At 45.1% G+C, this 18,498-nt stretch overlaps 1 protein-coding gene across 1 annotated transcript in view; it reads left to right on the top strand.

Annotated features, from left to right (window-relative positions):
- The window catches only part of tox (thymocyte selection-associated high mobility group box), a 101,956-nt gene extending 97,701 nt beyond the window's left edge, over window positions 1–4,255 (top strand). Inside the window, exons 9-10 of the mRNA XM_034103607.1 lie at window positions 3,522–3,682; window positions 4,136–4,255. Of these exons, the coding sequence (XP_033959498.1) occupies window positions 3,522–3,682; window positions 4,136–4,172 (198 nt within the window). The 3' untranslated portion in view covers window positions 4,173–4,255. The remainder of the gene's footprint in view (window positions 1–3,521; window positions 3,683–4,135) is intronic.
- The last annotated feature ends 14,243 nt before the right edge of the window (window positions 4,256–18,498 follow it).

The following is an 18,498-nucleotide window of genomic DNA, read 5'->3' on the forward strand; positions in this document are numbered from 1 at the left end:
TATACATGAATATGTGTCCCTGGTGTTCCAGGGAACTCACCAAGTGTCAGAAAACACAACCCTCTCTATTTTCCTCCATACCCAAATCTCTAAAAACGGGGCTGCAACGGATCTGATACAGACTGATCCAGATTTGAACACTTTACTGACGTCAGTAAAGTGGCGCTACGGCTATTGGTCAATTCTCCACCTATCAGGGGAATGAGAGTTTGGGCCACGGCTGGCCATTGCTGCTCGAAAGCGTTGGAGATGCTGTAGTACATATGCCAGGCCTGTAAGTGGCGCTGTAGTCTGCCACAAAAGCAGCGAAGAAGACTTCCCTTGCATGGTTGCCATGGTTGCCCTTCTGTTTATTCTCCGCTGTGGCTCTTTTTCTCCCTCCCCGAGGCAAGCGTTTGCACCTCCTGCTTTAAAACAAATGAATAATGACTATATAATCATATGTACGAGATAATGTGCAGCGACGCGGTCATTATGGGGAAAAGAACACCGACAGGCTGATCAGGAGCCCGACGTGAAGCGGAGGGATCTAGATCGGCATGAAGGCACATTATGCAATGTGCACATTATCCCGCTTATTACATGGCCACATTCTCAACAAAGTAACGACATGACTCCCAATATTAATTGAAATGCTTTTATGGATTTAGAAAATGATTTTATTGATTTAAAAAATAGTTGTATTGATTTAAATTGACATGCATCCGCTAAGAAAAATTGTCCGTTGTTACCGTTTGAACTAACGTAGCAACGGCAGGAACTGCTTCAATAGCGTGTTTGAGGAGCTTTTTGATTACAGATTTGAAAACATCGTTGCTTGCTTTAAAAGTAGCACAATTCATTATGTCAAACCTTGGAAAGTATCGAGATATCCCTGCCCTAATGCCAAAGAAACTGCCAACTCCCCTCTCCTGCAGGGGGGCGTGGTCAGCTGCAGCTCACAGAATCAGCCCCTGCAAAAACAGGGCTGGAAAGAGCAAATAGAGCAAAATGAGGCATGGCTAAAATGCAGGATCTGTTTGGTATTTTGAAAAAATATATATATTTATATACAGTGGGGCAAAAAAGTATTTAGTCAGCCACCAATTGTGCAAGTTCTCCCACTTAAAAAGGCCTGTAATTTTCATCCTAGGTATATCTCAACTATGAGAGACAAAATAAGAAAATCCAGAAAATTACATTGTCTGATTTTTAAAGAATTTATTTGCAAATTATGGTGGAAAATAAGTATTTGGTCAATAACAAAAGTTAATCTCAATACTTTGTTATATACCCTTTGTTGGCAATGACAGAGGTCAAACGTTTTCTGTAAGTTTTCACAAGGTTTTCTCACACTGTTGCTGGTATTTTGGCCCATTCCTCCATGCAGATCTCCTCTAGAGCAGTGATGTTTTGGGGCTGTCGCTGGGCAACACAGACTTTCAACTCCCTCCAAAGATTTTCTATGGGGTTGAGATCTGAAGACTGGCTAGGCCACTCCAGGACCTTGAAATGCTTCTTACGAAGCCAATCCTTCGTTGCCCGGGCGGTGTGTTTGGGATCATTGTCATGCTGAAAGACCCAGCCACGTTTCATCTTCAATGCTCTTGCTGATGGAAGGAGGTTGTCACTCAAAATCTCACGATACATGGCCCCATTCATTCTTTCCTTTACACGGATCAGTCGTCCTGGTCCCTTTGCAGAAAAACAGCCCCAAAGCATGATGGTCCCACCCCCATGTTTCATAGTAGGTATGGTGTTCTTTGGATGCAACTCAGCATTCTTTCTCCTCCAAACACGTCTAGTTGAGTTTTTACCAAAAAGTTCTATTTTGGTTGCATCTGACCATATGACATTCTCCCAATCCTCTTCTGGATCATCTAAATGCTCTCTAGCAGACTTCAGACGGGCCTGGACATGTACTGGCTTAAGCAGGGGGACACGTCTGGCACTGCAGGATTTGAGTCCCTGGCGGCGTAGTGTGTTACTGATGGTAGCCTTTGTTACTTTGGTCCCAGCTCTCTGCAGGTCATGGACTCGGTCCCCCCGTGTGGTTCTGGGATCTTTGCTCACCGTTCTTGTGATCATTTTGACCCCACGGGGTGAGATCTTGCGTGGAGCCCCAGATCGAGGGAGATTATCAGTGGTCTTGTATGTCTTCCATTTTCTAATAATTGCTCCCACAGTTGATTTCTTCACACCAAGCTGCTTACCTATTGCAGATTCAGTCTTCCCAGCCTGGTGCAGGTCTACTATTTAGTTTCTGGTGTCCTTTGACAGCTCTTTGGTCTTGGCCATAGTGGACTTTGGAGTGTGACTGTTTGAGGTTGTGGACAGGTGTCTTTTATACTGATAACGAGTTCAAACAGGTGCCATTAATACAGTTAACGAGTGGAGGACAGAGGAGGCTCTTAAAGAAGAAGTTACAGGTCTGTGAGAGCCAGACATCGTGTTTGTTTGTTGGTGACCAAATACTTATGTTACCGAGGAATTTACCAATTAATTCATTAAAAATCCTACAAAGTGATTTCCTGGATTCTTTCCCCTCATTCTGCCTCTCATAGTTGAAGTGTTCCTAGGATGAACATTACAGGCCTCTCTCATCTTTTTAAGTGGGAGAACTTGCACAATTGGTGGCTGACTAAATACTTGTTTGCCCCACTGTAGGTATGGCCCTACAATATATATTTCAAATATAGCATGATAAGTCCACTTTAAGTAAGATTTGCCGATTTGAAATGAAGGACTTTTACTTGTAAAAGAGCATTTTGACACTGTAGTAGTTCTACTTGTACTTTAGTTAAGTATCTGAGTACTTCTAACACCACTGATGATTTAGTGGTGATGTAATCCTTGATGTTAGCAGTTGTATTATTTATTATTATTTGTTTTCTACTTAACCCTGCTAAATGTATCACTGAAGGAGGAGCGGGCACTGCTGTTGTGGTTTACACATGTATTCTATATTGCCATCTAGTTCCATCATATTAGAGAGAAGGCAGATGTCCAACACAACAAGTCACTGCAGAACATCTAGAAAGAACTCCAGCTATTAGAGTGAAAGTGCTGTTGATTATGGGATGAAGTGTTCTTTTAAGCTCCACCTGCTCACCCTACTGAGAGACAGGCCCAATCAGAAGGCCAAACGATGGCTGAGTTCCAGCAGCTGTCCCTTCCTCCCAGCACGTGGACAGTCAGAGAACTGTGATCCCCTCTAAACAGACAGCTGGACTGTCACCACTCTTAGGTGGCTGTGCCGTCATCATTTGCTCCAAAATATTCCAGAAAACGTAAAAAGAAAATCAACCATTGACCAAAAATGTTCCAGTATCACCTTTATACAATACCATACCATAGATTGAGTCTGAAACTAAGAAACTAAGACAAGATACAAGCGAACAGAGATGTAACCAAACGTCCCTGAAGAGAGCCTCTTTCTGCTCCCTCGTCCTTCCCTCAGCGATCAGCTGTTTACACAGACAGGATCAGTTATGATGTGAATAAATGAGAGAGCTTTTATTAAACGGTGTGTTGTGTTGCAGGGCTACCACCCCTCCCTGCATCCTGACTACCAGCAGTTGGGAGGAGCCATGCTGAATGGTGGAGCAGTGATGTCATCATCGGTGGACTACCATCAGCTGGGTCGACACACGCAGAACCAACACCCCTCTCTGGACTGGAGTACTGATTACCATGGCAACGGGTAAGTGCTAGAGTTCACTTTTGGATATATAAAGAGTTAAATCTCCTCACCATGCTGCAGTGATGTCACAGTGTACTGCAGGACGCCGTGACATCACTGGGTGAGGCTACAGGTGCAGGAATGAAGGACTTTTACTTGTAACAGAGTATTTCTACTCTGGTACTTCTACTTTGACTCAAGTACAAGATCTGAGTATTTATCCAACCTCTGCTGGGGGGAACAGGGCAACTCTGATACAAATAAATACATTTCAGCCCGGAGTTAATGTACTCTTTAAAGGACTGCAGCTTTTAATGTTTCATATTTTTACATTTTAAAGTGGATTGAAAAATGCAATCTAAATCAAAGTGAGCTGTGTATTATGTTTGTAAATGAAGACACAGCTGCATGGTTCCTTACGGCCGCCTGGTTTTCCTGTTTGATATGTATGTGTTTCCCTCTCCTCCTCCTCAGCAGCCTCCAGAGAGACAAGCCTCTCTATCTGAGCTAATCTCAGGGACACCATGACACCAAACCTCAGCAAGACCCTTCCACTGCCACGCCACCGACCTCCTGAAGCACAGAGCACCTCCACCTGGAAAAATGAGTAAAGGAAGTGTGTGTGTGTGTGTGTGTGTGTGTGTGTGTGTGTGTGTGTGTGTGTGTGTGGTGTGTGTGTGTGTGTGTGTGTGTGTGTGTGTGTGTGTGAGTGAGTGCGTGTGAGCGTGTGTGTTGTGTGTGTGTTGGGGGGGTGTGTTGTGAGTGTGTTGTATGTGTGTGTGTGTGGTGTGAATGCGTGGTGTGTGTGTATGTGAGTGAGAGTGTGTGTTGTGTGAGTTGAGAGAGTGTGAGAGTGAGTGAGTGGGGGTTGTGTGTGTGTGCGTGTGTGTGTGAGTGCGAGTGTGTGTGTGTGTTGAGAGTGTGTGTGAATGAGAGTGTGTGTGTGTGTGGTGTGTGTGTGTGTGTGGATGAGTGTGTGTGTGTGTATGTGCGTGTGTGTGGTGTGTGTGTGTGTGACGTGAGTGAGTTGAGTATGTGTGAGTGAGTGTGTGAGAGTGTGTGTTGAGAGTGTGTTGAGAGTGTGTGTGCGCGAGTGTGGTGTGTGTCGTGAGCGTGTGTGTGTGTGTGTGTGTGTGTTTGTGTGTGTGTGTGCGCGTGTGTGTGTGTGTGTGTGTGTGTGTGTGTGTGTGTGTGTGTGTGTGTGTGTGTGTGTGTGTGTGTGTGTGTGTGTGTGTGTGTGTGTGTGTGTGTGGCTACAACAGGCCAGTGCTAAGAAGTGTCATGTCCCACGGCTGCTCTGTTGTAGGCTGGGTCTTTTCTACATGCTATGCTCTGAATCTAAATGATGTTTAGGAGAGGGGTGCAGGCCCTGTGCCGTGCAACATGATAACAGGTGTATATACCCCCCCCCCCCTTCACATTTTGTATCCAAAGGCTCCTGAGAGCGGCTGTACATGACTGTAACATAATAGTTTGATCTGTCCGTTTAAAGCCAAGACGCTTGTCCTCTCTGACCTCACAGTGGCACCAACAATAGTTGGATAACCAAATAACACACACGCTGTGTTTCCCCGCTGGTTCTTTCATTGTTAAATATAAGCATTGGATTTGTCGTGCTGCACGGAGTGATACTGACTGAGGAATACAGAGGTAGAACGGCAGTGGAGGCTGGCTGTGAATAATAATAATAATAACTGTGTATGATTAAAGAAATGTCCTTGTTGTCTCGCAGTGAGGCTCAGATCTGCAGGGTAGAAACTCTATGTATTTTAGTCCTTAAAATAATGAAATGTCAAACAATTCTTTGTTTAAAAAAAAGAAAAATACTCCTTTGTACGATGACAGCTCCTCCTCCTGGCATATGTCTGTTGATGATATTGATTTGGATCCAAACTGTGTGTGTGAAGTGTTAATGAGAGGGTGTGTGATGGCTTGCATGGTCTCTCTGTCCTCTCTACTTCTCCTCCACAGAGGCTATTTAAGAAAGTATCCGTGTTGCCGGGCGGGCCGTTTTAATGTTGTTTTTTTAATCAAATCAAGTTTTGTTTTAGTGTTAATGATGATGCTCTGTATCTCTTTGTATTCATGTGTTTGTTGGCAGATGAAAGGACTCTGGGCAACAACAACCATGAAGATGTTCTTATTTTTAGATTCTAATAATGTGTTTGAATAAAGTCGGGCTGCATTGATGTGCAGTCTTTGCTCCAAAGCCGCTTCCTTCTCCTTTGTTCGTCCTGGACACTTTGTGACAGCTGCTCCAATGACCTGCACGTGGTCACGTACAGCTGGAGCTGCGGCTCAGGGAGCTGCTGCTCCTGGCCTTTCATTCATGGAGAAGTAGCTGAGCTGTAATTGCTAAATAAACGTCTTTGAAGTCCCAGTAAATATGTATTTTTAACCTTCTCTGAACTCTTATTGGGTCTTTAAAAATGAATTTGATACTCATGGGAAAGAGTCCCATTCACTCGCCGAGTGGCAGCAAATATGAAGTGTGGAGGTCACCTGACTTCATCGAGTGACTTCATCAGGTCAATCTGTATTATCATCTCTTCCTTTGGTGTGCGACCAAACGCCTGAAACCTCTGATGTTTGCAGCTAAGCAACAGGATGTGAGTTGGTCATGAGTACATCGGTAGGTTTGGTGAATAAAGGCTTTGCAACGTTTCCTAACACGCTGCTGCGATCTGGCATCAAAGCAATAAAACAAGTAGATGTTGGAAACATCAAAATGGAGAGAGCTTTATTACTTTTAATTGTCCTTTCATGTCGGCTGGTATCGGCCATGTTCCATGCCGTCTGAAGACCAATACATCCAAGAGCAAGAACATGTGGGTTAAATGTGAACTACCCAACATTCTGCAGAAATATTCCCATGATGCATTTATCATCAACTTTTCTCAAAAAGTCAAAAACCACCAGCTTTTTGTGCAATTGAAAATGGTTCACTGCTAGCTGCTAGCTGCTAGCAGACGGAGCTTTGAGTGTGGAAATGACAGAATAAAGTGTCGCTAACAGGCTCCCTGTAAAGAATCACTCGGTGGTGATGTGTCTAACATGGGGATGGTGTTCAGCTGCTGGCGATCAGAGTTGTACCTTACATTCCTGGTGTGTGCGTGCGTGTGCGTGTGTGTGTGTGTGCGTGGGTGTGTGTGTGTGTGAGAGAGAGAGGGGGGTGGGGTCAGAGCCCAGCAGGCATTTCTTCTTTTGCATTCAACATTTGCATTTCACACACAGGCCTGGGGAGCATCACAACACACAGGTGTCAGGGTGTCAGTCATATCTCCTCTTTCATGCATGTAGGTTTAACTCTCTGTCAAAAAAGAGTTCCATACTTTAAGTACATCGGGATCCAACAACGCAGCCATGTGCTGATTATCACTACTGTTAATTTAACTTTAATCCCAAAGCGTTCCTAAAAAACCTAAAGTTTGACTAAATGCATTATGCATTCAACACTTTCATATACTTAGGATCATACCAAATGTCTAAATTATGTTCTGTGTCTTGAGCAAAGTAAGTCTTTCTGTAAAATAGCATGTTCCTGCAGATTAGGTTCTGCTATATTTGCATCTTGTGTCCAGAAAGAGCCCTTTCCTTCTGAACAAAGCTCTGGTTCATCAGTGAGAACACACTGCCCCCTAGCGGCCTCCGGAGGGAGCTGCAGCTGCACTGGAACACCGCATCAATCTCACTGTAGATCATTGAAACACATGAAATCAGGATCAGAAGTCCTTTATCAGCCCCATTTACAGTGTTACAGCAAAACTGTAATAGCAGGTAAAACATGAAGACATTACATAATCAAAAAGTAAAGCACACATTAGTAATACAATACAAATAAAGAGGAATATGTACACAACCATGGCTAAAAATGAGTAGCAGTAATTTCAGTAAACTAAGTTACATAGCTGGCTGATTGAAGTATTGCGACTTTAAAAGAATACAATTTGGGACATTTATAAAAATAAGGATGAATGATGTGAAATCTAATCAAGTGTTGAATCAGACTGTAGTTCCACCTGGAGTAAATCCACCAGCTACCTGCAGTCTACAAAGTACTTCAGACTAGCTGCACCTTCACCAGCTTTGAGAACACTTTCATGATCAATCATTATAAAACGTATCATATATATTATTCTGAGATGGACCAATCTGCACAACGACTACTTTTACTGTCGCTACTTTAAGTACATTTTGAAGCTTATACTTTTGTACTTTTACTTGAGTAACATTTTAATTGCAGAACTTTTACTGTAACAGAGTATTCCTACAAAGCCGGATTTTCGCTAAGCGAGGTAACTTCAGGGAAAGCTCTGGGTTTCCAGTCCTACGACGCTGGTTCACTTCTTAGCGGGCTAGATCTTCACGGTAACTTATGCTGAACAGCTAGCCTGGGGCCTATACTACGAATCTAGTTCAACATATCCTGGATATATTTTTGAGTTATCCGGTTGACTTAATCCAAAACAAAGCCGCTCTCGCTAAACTGTCCTAAGACGCTGGCTATCAACTCGTTCGCTCAAGCCAGCCGTGTCCTATCTAGTTAGGTGCGCGTTCACATGAAAGGGCAACACACTCTCACTCCATAAGCGTCCAATAGCGACGTTTGGTCAGTGTCCGTGGCGTCCAATTGTGACGCTCCTAGGCTCCTTCAGCGTCATAAAGGGACGCAAATAGCTTTCAACTGATTGCAATGTATTCCCATCTGCGGCGGGATTTGACGCTCATGGAAGCACGGCATTCGTTTATGTCGGCTGCCCTTAAAGGCAATGTGAGCATCCATTCCCATTGGATAACGGAGAATTGTACACCCGGAAGTAAGTATTCCTCTTACTGTCGATTGATTTCACAGTGATATCTGCACTACTCATCGACTAAAAAACACCAGATTATCCTTGTTAATTACACAACATTGATTGGTTTAAATTGTGTGCAATGCTTTTGTATTTTTCCCCTTCGATTCGGAGAAACAAATATTTTTTCGGAGTAAAGGATGGCAGAAGATACTACACTACCCAGAATCCCCAGCTATCATATAGGACTACACCATGTGCCAGCGACGTGCAGTCAGGGGAGGCAGGGGAGGCACGATGACCCCCCCACGATGACTCGGACTCGACTCGTACATTGACCTCCGACTTGGACTCGGACTCGAGCACATTTTCTCTGGAGTCTGATGTCCTCTATCCTGTATGGCGAGTTCACGTACTGGGCCCCGCTATTCCAGTCTAGAGATGTCTACAGACACACCCGCATCATGCTGTATGCTTTCACACATTCTGCTTCCACATTGGAAAAGAGCAAAATGCTCGTTATGTGGAAACAATATTGAAGAGAAGGCTCCGTAACACATTACTCTAAGGATCGAGTTCAGACATACAGGCTGTCTTGAACAGTATCCTCAGAGTAATGTGATCTAATCAATAAATAAAGATTCAGCCATAACACGAAAGCACATGGCTACTTAACATGCATAGTGACATCATTTTGCATGCTAAGTAGCCATGTGCTTTCTGGGGCTAAATCTTTATCAGTAAACTGATTTAACCCGTAAAAGTTCCTTCAAAATAAGAGTCCCGATCTTATTAATATCAAAATAAAAGTGCAAAACGAAAACTTTACCATAGAAAAAAATATTGGCATACAAATATAATCACTTCTCTAAAAGGTAACTCATTTTAAATATAGTTTATTTATATATAATAATAATATTAATATTAGAAATAAGCTTTATATTTGTATAGCACCTATTACAAGAATTGTAGCCAAACTCGCTTCACAGCAGTTCAATAGACAGGATAACAGCAATGTAGAGGAGCAGCTACATTTCAAAACATTATATCCACGAAGATTAATACATGAAGACTTGTGACTCGGACTTGACTTGGACTCTTCTTAAGTGACTCGGAATTGGACTCGGACTCGAACACAGGTAATGATGACTCGGACTCGACTTGGACACTCCTTTGGTGACTCTGACTTGGACTCGGACTCGACTACGACTCTCCCTTGGTGACTCGGACTTGGACTCGGACTCGAAGAGTGGTGACTCGAGGGTGACTTGGACTCGTGAATTGGTAACTTGACTACAACACTGCATCACGCAGGGTTGGAGTATCTGGAGCTTCATCCGTGGACTCTGCGACAGGTGTGCGTGATGTCCTTCCTATCGTCTTCCTGCGGAGGAAGTTGTGCAACACACAGGTGGCCTTCACACACAACTCTGCTACCTCCGGGCTGGTGGTGATGACACGCCGGAACATTCTCCACTGAGATGAGAGGATGCCAAACGCACATTCAACCACCAACCTGGCCCGGCTGAGGCGTTAGTTGAACATCCTCTTTTAGCGTGTGAGGTGATGTCCAGGGAATGGACGCAGCAGGTTGTCCAGCAGCGGAAAAGCCTCATCTCCAACAAACACATGGAAGAAGGCCGAGCCGCTCTGCTCCTGGGATGACGGTGTCAGGTGGTAGCTGCAGACTGCCATCTCGGAGGCTCTCTCCAAAAGCGGAATTACGCAGGCTCCCACCGTCGCTGCGCCTTCCAAAGCCTCCGACATCCACTACCCTGAAGAGGTACTGGGCATCCACGACAGCAAGCAGTACCAAGGAGTGGGTGGACTTATAGTTGAAGTACAGGGACCCAGAATTTGCCAGAACCTGGATCACCACGTGCTTCCCATCAATGGCACCAACGCAATTCGGAAAGTTCCAGCGCTCCTGGAACCCAGCAGCGATGGCTCTCCAGTCCTCCGTCTGTGGTACCGGCATGGTTTCCTCGACCAGCGCGGTCCAGATGGCACCCGCAACCTCCTTCACGATGACAGCCACTGTTGTATGCCCGACCCGATAGCTGAATGCTATGGTCCTGTACGAGTCACCGGTTGCCAGGTACCTGAGAAAAAAGTAATATACATGATTTAAAAAATAAAACAATTTCAGACCCCACACACACCCCACAAACATGCACACACAGACCCCACAAACACACACCCCGCACACAGACCCCACAAACACACACACAGACCACACACACAGACCCCACAAACATACACACAGACCCCACACACGCCCCACGCGCACACACACACGCCCCACGCGCACACACACACAGACCACACACTCCCCACACACGCACACAGACCCCACAAACACAGACCACACACACGCAGACCACACACACACACGCCCCACACACAGACCCCACACACACACAGACCCCACACACACACCACACATGCACACAGACCCCACAAACACACACACAGACCCCCCCCACACACAGACCACACACTAGCTATCTTAATTAATGTTATTCATCTGAAATAAATCACAGACTTCATTCGTCAATGGCATGCACTCTTTCTTTCTATACAGAGTCAGATTAAAGAAGTAGAAATACACTAAACATACCGTAGGCAGATGGCGAGTCGCTCGGCGGGTCCGATTGACAAACGCATGTTGGTGTCCGCCTTTGTTATCAGTGGACCCACTTTGCCGAGCAACTCGTCGAAATGGCCTTTGCTCATTCTGAAGTACTGGTGAAACAGTTCGTCATCCAGACGGAGCTCTTGGACCAGAACGTGATATTCTCCCCGTTGCAGCCGTTTTCGGAGTATCGGATGTACCCAACAGCGATGCACACAACGTCGCCTCCCGAGATACAATGCATATACCAATGCCACCCTTGCTACCAAACCGGCATCCATTTTGGCTAGAGTGGATAGAAGAACCGGGCTTTTTTGCTTTGTATATCCGGGGCGGGACATTCATATGATTGGTTGTTGGTCGCGTTGCTTGCGTTGACTCCCCAAGCTCAAGCAACGCACACCGCCGTGTGTAGGGGCCGTAACTGGCTGGAGCGCGGGCACTAATTTAACGCGGGCACTTATTTTGTGAGCGCGCTCAAGCCAGTTACGGTACGTCCACACAGCAGCTTTTCAAAAATCTTGAAAATCTTGGAGCTGGGCATGTCTGACAGCTTGGGGATTTTTCGCGAGCAATGCGACCAACAACCAATCACATGAATCTCCCGCCCCCGACATACAAAGCAAAAAACCCCGGGGATTTTATGCGAGCAATATATATATATCAGGGTTTCCGTTAGCCGGTAATTACCGGTTTTTAGCTGGTAACATTTATTAAAAACCGGTAAATTCAAAACCTGCCGGTCAAAATGTCTGGTAATAATTAGGGAGGCTCCGATCGATCGGCCGCCGGTCATTATCGGCCGATATTCACTCTTAATAGTTTGATCGGTGCTCTCTATAAAGGCCGATCAGGAGAGTTGGATCTGATCGATATGGACATAAACGCGAGTGAAGTGTAACCGGACGCGAGATCAGCTGCTGAGTCTGACCGAGACACGCAGCTCTGCATGAGCACCTGAAGCCCCGCCCTCTGTTTAGCGAGCTGCAGGAGCTGCATGAGAAACTGACGGGCTATCAGGAGAGAGAGGGAGGGAGAGGGAGAGAGAGAGGATCCGTTTCTCCCGTGTTATTATTCAAATGTAATGTAAACTTTTGAATAATGTACGTTATCTACTACAAGTAGTTTGTTTGAATGTAATAATTATGTTGTTTGTTGTTTGTGGAATAATTTATTGAAAAATGAATCTGAATTTTTTGATCTGTTACGATTATAAACTGAAGCGATATAAAAACGAGCCCGTGAACTGAGTTTTAAACTGAAGCATATCTGCTCATAGTCCGGTAATTACCTGCTAACGGAAATTCTGCTACACAACTCTTATTATTATTATTGAAATATGACCGGTAAGTTTCACATTTGTCCGGTAAAATAAATTCTGCCCGGACATTTGACCGGCGAGAAAAAATCCTAGCGGAAACCCTGATATATATATATAAACTTCCCAAACAGGCGAAAACCTACCAGTTTCACCCACTGTCTCTGCCACCTCCCTCCATGTCTGGTTCCTCCGGTTTGTATCCCGTTAATAGTTCTGGTCGTAAAGAACTGGGTGATTTGCTACCGTAATTTCTCGTTTGGAATATGAGGAAATGAACTGCGGTCTGGTTCTCCCTGCTTACACGCGGTTTGATTGGCTAGCGCTTCTACTGTCAGATTTGCATAAACGTGTTTGATTGGCTGGCGCTTCCAGCTCAGCTTCAAAAGTTGAACATTGCTCAACTTTTGAATCCTGGAAATCCTGGAAATCTTCGCTTCCGTGGGGGGAAACCTACCAGTTTCCCCCACTGTCTCTGCCACCTCCCCCCATGCCTGGCTCCTCCGGTTTGTATGTAAAGAGCGACTGGTCATAGAGTACCGGGTGATTCCCTACCGCCACGATCATTTTCTCCTCCATTTGTTGACATATGGGTAATAACTGCGGTCTGGCTCTCCCAACATACACCCGGTTTGATTGGCTACTGCTTGTACTGTCAGATTTACATACGAGGGATTTGATTGGCTGACGCCTCCGTCGAGGCGGCAAAAGTAGAACATTGCTCTACTTTTGCAGCGAGCACCGCAAGAGAAGCTACGCTTTGCTCCCACAATGCAGTTCGGTGAATCGTGACGTCACCCCATTCAAAGTGAATGGGCAGAAGCGTTGACGCGGCAACGCACGCCGCCGTGTGTAGGGGCCGTTACTGTGGGGTGAGGTGAGGCACAGATGAGCTCTGCCTCACCTCAGAATGCATCACCCCACAGAAATTGTCTGGAAAGCGGGCCTAAGCGCATGCCTGCACCATCTCACTGTATGTCACCAATGTAATGTTTGCAGATCCCTTTATTACATTTATCCTCGCCATCCATAGTCTCTAAATAACTTATTTCACGTATATGATCAGGGTTGCCAACTCTCACGCATCTGGCGTGTGACACACGCTTTCACTCTCAATCTCACGCTCTCACGCTGCCCAAACTATTCTCACGCCAAAAACAAGAATACCGAAGACTAGAAACGGTTTTGAAAACTTTTGTCACGTAGTGATCGTCTTCTCAATAGAACATCTTTGATAATGTCTTCTGGCCAATCAGAATCACGATAACTCAGCCGCAAGGTGAACCTCGAAAAGTCCTCTAGAAAAGAAATCCCGCTCCACAGAAGTGTAACTACACAATCTTTAGTTCATAAAAAAGAACGAGTCATGCTTATCCACCAAAAAAAAGTTCGTCACTAAAATTCCTGCCAATTCTTCTAGGCACGTAATTATTGGCTGAACTAGTCCCTTCAAAGCGTAATAATATCTTGGTCCAAAGTAGTGCCACGGTTCGTCACGTGATCGTGCTACACCAATTGGGTAGCTGCATATTGTCAACAGAAGTGAAAGATGGCCGCCTACATGGTTGCGCTAAACCAGACCAAATGGATTCTAAACAGTGCTGTATGCTTGTTTTATGTCATGTTTTGTCATATGTCTTAATACATCACTAAGTCCGAGGTATTTGCGTTATATACGCGGTATTTGTGAGAGGTTTTACTATCTGGGAACAGAGTTGACCATCGAATCAACATTGAGGACTTTTTGTCTGTCTGTTGTTACCCTGTACACGTTAAATGCACTCTTAAAATTACTTGATTTCATACATAGCTGCGTCCAAGAAGAAGGTTAACTTGTTACGTTAAGTAATTTAGATCAATAAAATGCAGTACTTCCAGGCTGAAGACTTTTCTTTTTGTCGCTGCTTTTAATTGAACTATTCATATCTTAGACTGCACTGTAACTTTTATCCATGTATTTTTTCTTTTAATGTTTATTTTATTAGCTTTTCTTTTTAATGACTGATTTTAAATGCCATTTTCTTAATGTCTTTCATTTTTTGTAAAGCACTTTGAATTGCCATGTGTTGAAAAGTGCTATATAAATAAACTTGCCTTGCCTTACTTATACCAATGTCCATTGATTCATTTATTTACTCATTCATCCCTCCACAAATGAAAACAACACTGATGAACCATAAAAACGAGATTTATTACAAATATAAAAAGGTATGACGTAGAAAACAGTACAAAACAGAATAAGGACATGTAATGGAGTATAATTGATTGGTGTCAGGTGATCGTGATCAGCCACGGCTGGGCGGAGCGGCTGATTGGTCCTGTGATTGCCTCAGCTGGTTAAAAGAGTACTGCTGATTATACTCTGTGTTCTAGTTTGGTTGTGAAGCCACACGGTGTTTTGACCGCTGCATTGCACTGCAGAGAAGAGACTATTTGTTTATTCAAAGGACGAACACTGTTTCAAACTCGTCTGGTAAGATACGATAACTTGGAAATAAATGTACCAAAAACAAACGTATCTCTGAGTGATGTGTGAGCGCGTCGGCCAGGCGCTAAAACCAAAAGAACAGAAAAGAGCTTAAGAAAGGTGGAAAGAAGGCTCTTTTATTCCTATTCCTCACTGTCAGTGTCAGGGCAGTCATCGTTCTCTTCCTCTGTTTCTTTTTTATTTGCACAATTTGAGCAATGACATAAGTCTGTGCAACAGAGTCCTGCAGAGAAGCATGAACATCTGCCTTTCTCACAGGCAGACTCTTTGCAGCTGCAGTGTATCACATGCAACACACTGTCAGGGGCAGGATTTATTGTCATCCAGGTGACGTGTAAGTTCCCATCCTCTATTTCCCAACCATATCCAGCAGGTGATGGAGCATTAATTTCTCTTTTGAGACAGGACCTCATTATTGCTGCCTGGTCATTTGCCCTTTTGCAGTGCTGATGGAGGGCATCAGGAGTAGGGGGAATGCTTAATTCTGGCAAGGCCGATGATGCCATACAGAAAGCCTTGTACCTAGCATAATTTACATCTTCTGCTGCTGGCTGATCATATAGGTGACATACATACCGGCAAAGAAGTGCAAATGTTGATTGCTCCAAGTCAAAGTTAGTACCTAAACTTCTAAAAGCCTTAAGGTAGTCATCTTTCTCACATGCAACAGCAAATGACTTTCTTTTACCTTTGCCATAGAAAGCGCTTGTGGAGTCACACCCAGAGAACGTGTGAATTCCAATCAAGGCTGTGCTGCATGTTGGGCATGTAAAAACACCCGTGTGTCACATTCCTCATGATCACACTGCAGGTCTTCAACAACATCAACAGTGGTTGTTAAACTTGTGGTTTTCAGCCACCACGTTCCGAGAGTCTCCCTTCAAGCCGAGCCACCGTTGTAAGCTTGTCCTGTACGTATTCCATCTTGTATTGGCAAAATAATCAACCTTTTTGTGCTTCACAGACGTCATATGCATGTAACAATGTTTGTGTGTTGATAATTTTGACTTTTTGAGACTTTCTGGTGCGTCTGGAGCCTTCTTTCCACCTTTCTTAAGCTCTTTTCTGTTATTTTGGTTTTAGCACCTGGCCGATGCGCTCACACATCACTCAGAGATACGTTTGTTTTTGGTACATTTATTTCCAAGTTATCGTATCTTACCAGACGAGGTTGAAACAGTGTTCGTCCTTTAAATAAACAAATAGTCTCTTCTCTGCAGTGCAATGCAGCGGTCAAAAAACCGTGTAGCTTCACAACCAAACTAGAACACAGAGTATAATCAGCAGGACTCTTTTAACCAGCTGAGGCAATCACAGCATTACATTACATTGCATTTAGCTGACGCTTTTATCCAAAGCGACTTACAATAAGTACATTCGACCAGGAAGACACAACCTTGAAGAAAACAGAATCATATAAGAACATCAGGTTTCAAAGAGCCAATCGTTTCAAGTGCTACTCTTTGTGGGCGGTGGTGGCGAAGTCCATAGGGACATGGCTTGGCAACTGGAAGGTCACCAGTTCAAGTCCCGGCAAGACCAAGTGCTACCGAGGTGTCCCTGAGCAAGGCACCGTTCCCTACACTGCTCCCCGGGCGCCATTCAAAATGGCAGCACACTGCTCCTAACACTAAGATGGGTCAAATGCAGAGAAAAAATTTCCCCACGGGGGTTATAAAGTATATCAAAATCAAATCAAAAAAAATACTCAACTGGCTTTAGATAAGCCAGTTCTTTATTAGTATATAAGTGCTCTGTTAGCAGTTCTTTGTTAGTCATTCTATCGCTCGAAGTGGAGTCGAAAGAGATGAGTTTTCAGTCTGCGCCGGAAGGTGTGTAAGCTTTCTGCGGTCCTGATTTCAATGGGGAGCTCATTCCACCATTTTGGAGCCAGGATAGCAAACCCACGTGTTTTTGCTGATGGGAACTTGGGTCCCCCTCGCAGCGAGGGTGCAGCGAGCCGTTTGGCTGATGCAGAGCGTAGAGCACGTGCTGGGGTGTACGGTTTAACCATGTCCTGGATGTAGGAAGGGCCAGATCCATTCGCAGCATGGTACGCAAGTACCAGTGTCTTGAAGTGGATTCTAGCAGTTACCGGAAGCCAGTGGAGGGAGTGGAGGAGCGGCGTGGTGTGGGAAAATGTTGGAAGGTTGAAGACCAGACGAGCCGCTGCATTCTGGATGAGCTGCAGAGGTCGGATGGCACATGCAGGTAGACCAGCCAGGAGGGAGTTGCAGTAGTCTAGGCGTGAGGTGACGAGAGCCTGGACCAGAACCTGCGTGGCTCTCTGGGTCAGCTGGGGACGCATCCTCCTGATGTTGAAAAGCGTGTATCTGCAGCAGCGGGTTGTAGCAGCGATGTTTGCAGTAAACGACAGGTTGTTATCTAGGATAACAGCCAGATTCCTTGCAGTCTGAGTCGGGGAAACAACAGAGGGGCCGATGTTGATAGTTAGGTCAAGAGAGGGACAATCTTTTCCCGGAAGGAAAAGCACTTCAGTTTTGTCAAGGTTGAGCTTGAGATGATGAGCGGACATCCACTGAGAGATGTCAGCTAAACAAGCAGAGATGCATGCGACGACCTGGGTCTCTGAGCGGGGAAAGGACAGAATTAATTGGGTGTCGTCAGCGTAGCAGTGGTATGAAAAACCATGCGGGCTAATGACAGATCCGAGCGAGTTTGTGTACAGGGAGAAGAGGAGGGGACCAAGAACAGAGCCCTGAGGGACCCCTGTAGTTAATTGACAAGGGTCGGACTCAGACCCTCTCCAAGTAACCCTGTAGGTGCGGTCTTTGAGGAATGAGGTGAGGAGGGAAAGTGCAGAGCCTGAAACTCCAAGTTCTTGGAGAGTGCGAAGGAGGATCTGATGGTTCACCGTGTCGAATGCAGCAGACAGGTCCAACAGGATGAGGACAGAGGAGAGGGAGGCTGCTTTAGCAGTGTGCAGTTCCTCAGTGACAGCAATGAGAGCAGTTTCTGTGGAGTGACCTGCCTTGAAACCAGACTGGTGCGGATCCAGAAGGTGGTTCTGATGGAGAGAACGGGAGAGTTGTTTAAAGACAGCGCGTTCAAGTGTTTTAGACAGGAACGGGAGGAGAGAGACAGGCCTGTAGTTTATAACGTCAGACGGGTTGAGAGTGGGTTTCTTTAGGAGAGGGTTTACTCTCGCCTCCTTGAGACTGTTTGGAAAGTGACCAGAAGTTAGAGAAGTGTTGATGAAATGGGTGAGAAACGGTAGAATATCAGGAGCGATAGTCTGAAGGAGGTTTGAAGGGATAGGGTCCAGAGGACAGGTGGTGGGGCGGGTAGAGGTAATGAGGGTAAGAACCTCACTTGGAGAGAGAGGGGAGAAGGAGGTTAGTGTGCCGGTTGACGGTCGGTCAGGTGATCCAGCGGTGAGTAAAGGTGGGTCAGAAAAAGAAGAGCGAATGTCGTAAACCTTTTTTTCAAAGTGGTTAACAAAGTCGCTTGACAGAAGGGAGGAGGGGGAAGGGGCTTTGGGAGGGTCCAAGAGGGTGGAGAATATGGAAAATAGTTTTTTAGGATTGGAATAGGAAGATTGGATCTTATCTTGAAAGAAAGTGCTTTTTGCCTGAGAGATTG

The sequence above is a fragment of the Pseudochaenichthys georgianus genome, chromosome 17, assembly GCF_902827115.2.
Source record: "Pseudochaenichthys georgianus chromosome 17, fPseGeo1.2, whole genome shotgun sequence".
Taxonomy (NCBI): domain Eukaryota; kingdom Metazoa; phylum Chordata; class Actinopteri; order Perciformes; family Channichthyidae; genus Pseudochaenichthys; species Pseudochaenichthys georgianus.